General features: G+C 32.8%; 1 protein-coding gene across 1 annotated transcript; it reads left to right on the forward strand.

Moving 5' to 3' along the window:
• Positions 1-457: 457 nt before the first annotated feature.
• On the forward strand, positions 458-2,410 carry LOC103518728 (prostaglandin E synthase 3-like; the record flags this gene model as incomplete). Its single annotated transcript, XM_026830458.1, has 3 exons — positions 458-655; positions 1,044-1,229; positions 2,297-2,410. Coding segments are annotated over 3 exons (498 nt in total), but the record flags the coding sequence as incomplete, so codon positions are not given.

Genomic DNA, 2,410 nt, shown 5'->3' on the forward strand with positions numbered 1-2,410 from the left:
TCCACAAAGTAAACAAAGTGAGGTAAAAAAAAAACCCCTACATTTTTTTTGTTTTTTTTAGGTTGTCCCAAAAAAAAAAAAAAAAAAAAAAAAAAAAAAAACTTGATTCCTAGAGGTTATAAGCATTTTACATAAGTATTTTGATTTTAAGTAGGTACCTAATCATCATAGGTTACATTCTGGTGTGCTTGTATTAATCCATCACTCAAGTTTTTCAATGAGAGACATACTTGAAGATTGGCAGGACATAGACCCATAAAGTCTAAAAATAGAATCAAAACAATTATCTTAAATCTAGGTCTACACTCTGTGAGACCCTGGGTATTTAAAATAATTAAATGTTACTTGGAAAAAAAGCATTTGGTATTACTTACACAATTTAAAATTAATTCCTTCTTAGTGAATATTTAATTTTTCATTGGTTTTGAATAGGAACTAAATAAAATTGTTTATTCCTTTCTATTTCAGAGTAACTCCCCCCTCAGTTGCATGGGCTCAAAGAAACCACTGCATATTCCTTACCATTTGCTTAGAAGACTGCAAAAACCCAACTATCAACCTGGATAAAAATCAGCTGTACTTTGATGGTATTGGAGGCACTGAGAAAAAACACCATCAAGTCACAATTCCATTTTACAAGGAAATAAATGCAGAGGTAACAAGAGCTATTTATTAGAAATAAAATTATTCCTTGCCATGATACAGCTACACTAAAAATAGTAGCTAATCAGGGATAACATTAGAAGTAAATGATAAAAATTAAAAAAAAAAAAAATCCTTCTAGATTTTTTTACAATTGGGCATTCCTCAAAATTACATGTCTTGATTGGGATTCAAACCCATGATCTCCTAATTATCTACTAGGTGTGTGCCTGACCATTGGGCTATTAAGGTAGGTGTAAATATTAGACTAGGTAATGGATGAATCATTTTACTCATCAAAGTTATTTTGAAAGATATCAGAAAGAAACAGCCACCAGCTTGGCTACCCTAAGTAAAACAAATCAAATATCAAAAATCCCTGCTTTCTCTTATGTTTTCAGAAATCACAAACATTTGTACGTGAACGAAACATTGAAATTTTAATCAAGAAAACAGATGATGACAAAACATACTGGCCTCATCTTACAAAGGAAAAAAATAAATACCATTGGCTCAAAGTAGACTTCAACAAATGGAAAGATGAGGATGATAGTGATGATGAAAATAACGGAGGCAACTTTGAAGATGTAAGCATTTCTTTTCTAATTTTTATATCCACATGTACTTACCTAGGTAGGCTGGTTGGAATTTATTTAATGATTGCAAGGAAAATGATAACTATTACTCTTCATATTTATTTAATTATTATTTATATTCCTACTTGAAAACCCCATCCTCCCTAAATTGAATATTTTGTAAAAGTTAAAGCAAAAAGAAGAACCTCTTTCTGACAGAAAATGACCAGGTAGTTTTGTAGTTATATTGTAAGAAAGCTACATTTTAGAGTAGCTACCACTCGTATTATACTTGGAACTCTAGTTTGTACCTATCAATATGTAGATATACCTACCTACTCGTAGCTTGGAAATTGTTCCATTTCCTTCCATCAAAAATTAATTTTATTCAAGGTCGACATAAGACTTATTAATATCCTTGGACACTATAAAATGGATTTCACAATACAATATTACCTAATTCCTATACGAATAGATAACTTAAAATCATTGACATAGTTATTTTGTAATATTAACAATGCATTTCAAGTGCACCAGAGGAATAGGTACTCGCCTCTCAATCAACACACCCACATGCATTATTGTATTCACATAGGCCCCCACCCACCCCCCTCACACACAAACTGTTCTACGTTCGTTTTCTGAGTACCCACCTATTTCCACGTCCGAGCTAGGACATGAAATAATATTTGCTAAAGGTCGACAAAAAAGTGGGAGAAAAGTCAAGATTAAAATATGAAAAATACCCAATTATATTTTTAATATAGACTGCATGTTACTTGGAACTGTTGACGTTCGCGCGCCTCCCGGCGCTCTTGATTTACGCATTAAATATTTTCTTATAGGTACCTACCTATGAGTTTTTTTATGCTTTAAATCTCGGTTTGTAGTTTTTGATCAAATCTTGTGAGTAATTCTCGAGTTATTCAATACCATAGGCATGGTTATTTGAACTCTCTTGGTAGATAATTTACTGTAATTTTATTCAAATGTTTGGGCTAACTTTTACAACCATTCCCCCTACTTTTATTTATCTACTTAGTTGCCTAATAATTGAACACCATTTTGTTTGTCCCCAGTTAATGAGATCCATGGGAGGTTTAATGGGGGACTCGAGTGAGAAACCAAACTTCGACGACTTGGACCCTCAACCTGACTCTGACGACGAGGATATCCCCGAGTTGGAAGAATAA

The sequence above is a fragment of the Diaphorina citri genome, unplaced genomic scaffold, assembly GCF_000475195.1.
Source record: "Diaphorina citri unplaced genomic scaffold, Diaci psyllid genome assembly version 1.1 scaffold2335, whole genome shotgun sequence".
NCBI classification, from domain to species: Eukaryota; Metazoa; Arthropoda; class Insecta; order Hemiptera; family Psyllidae; genus Diaphorina; species Diaphorina citri.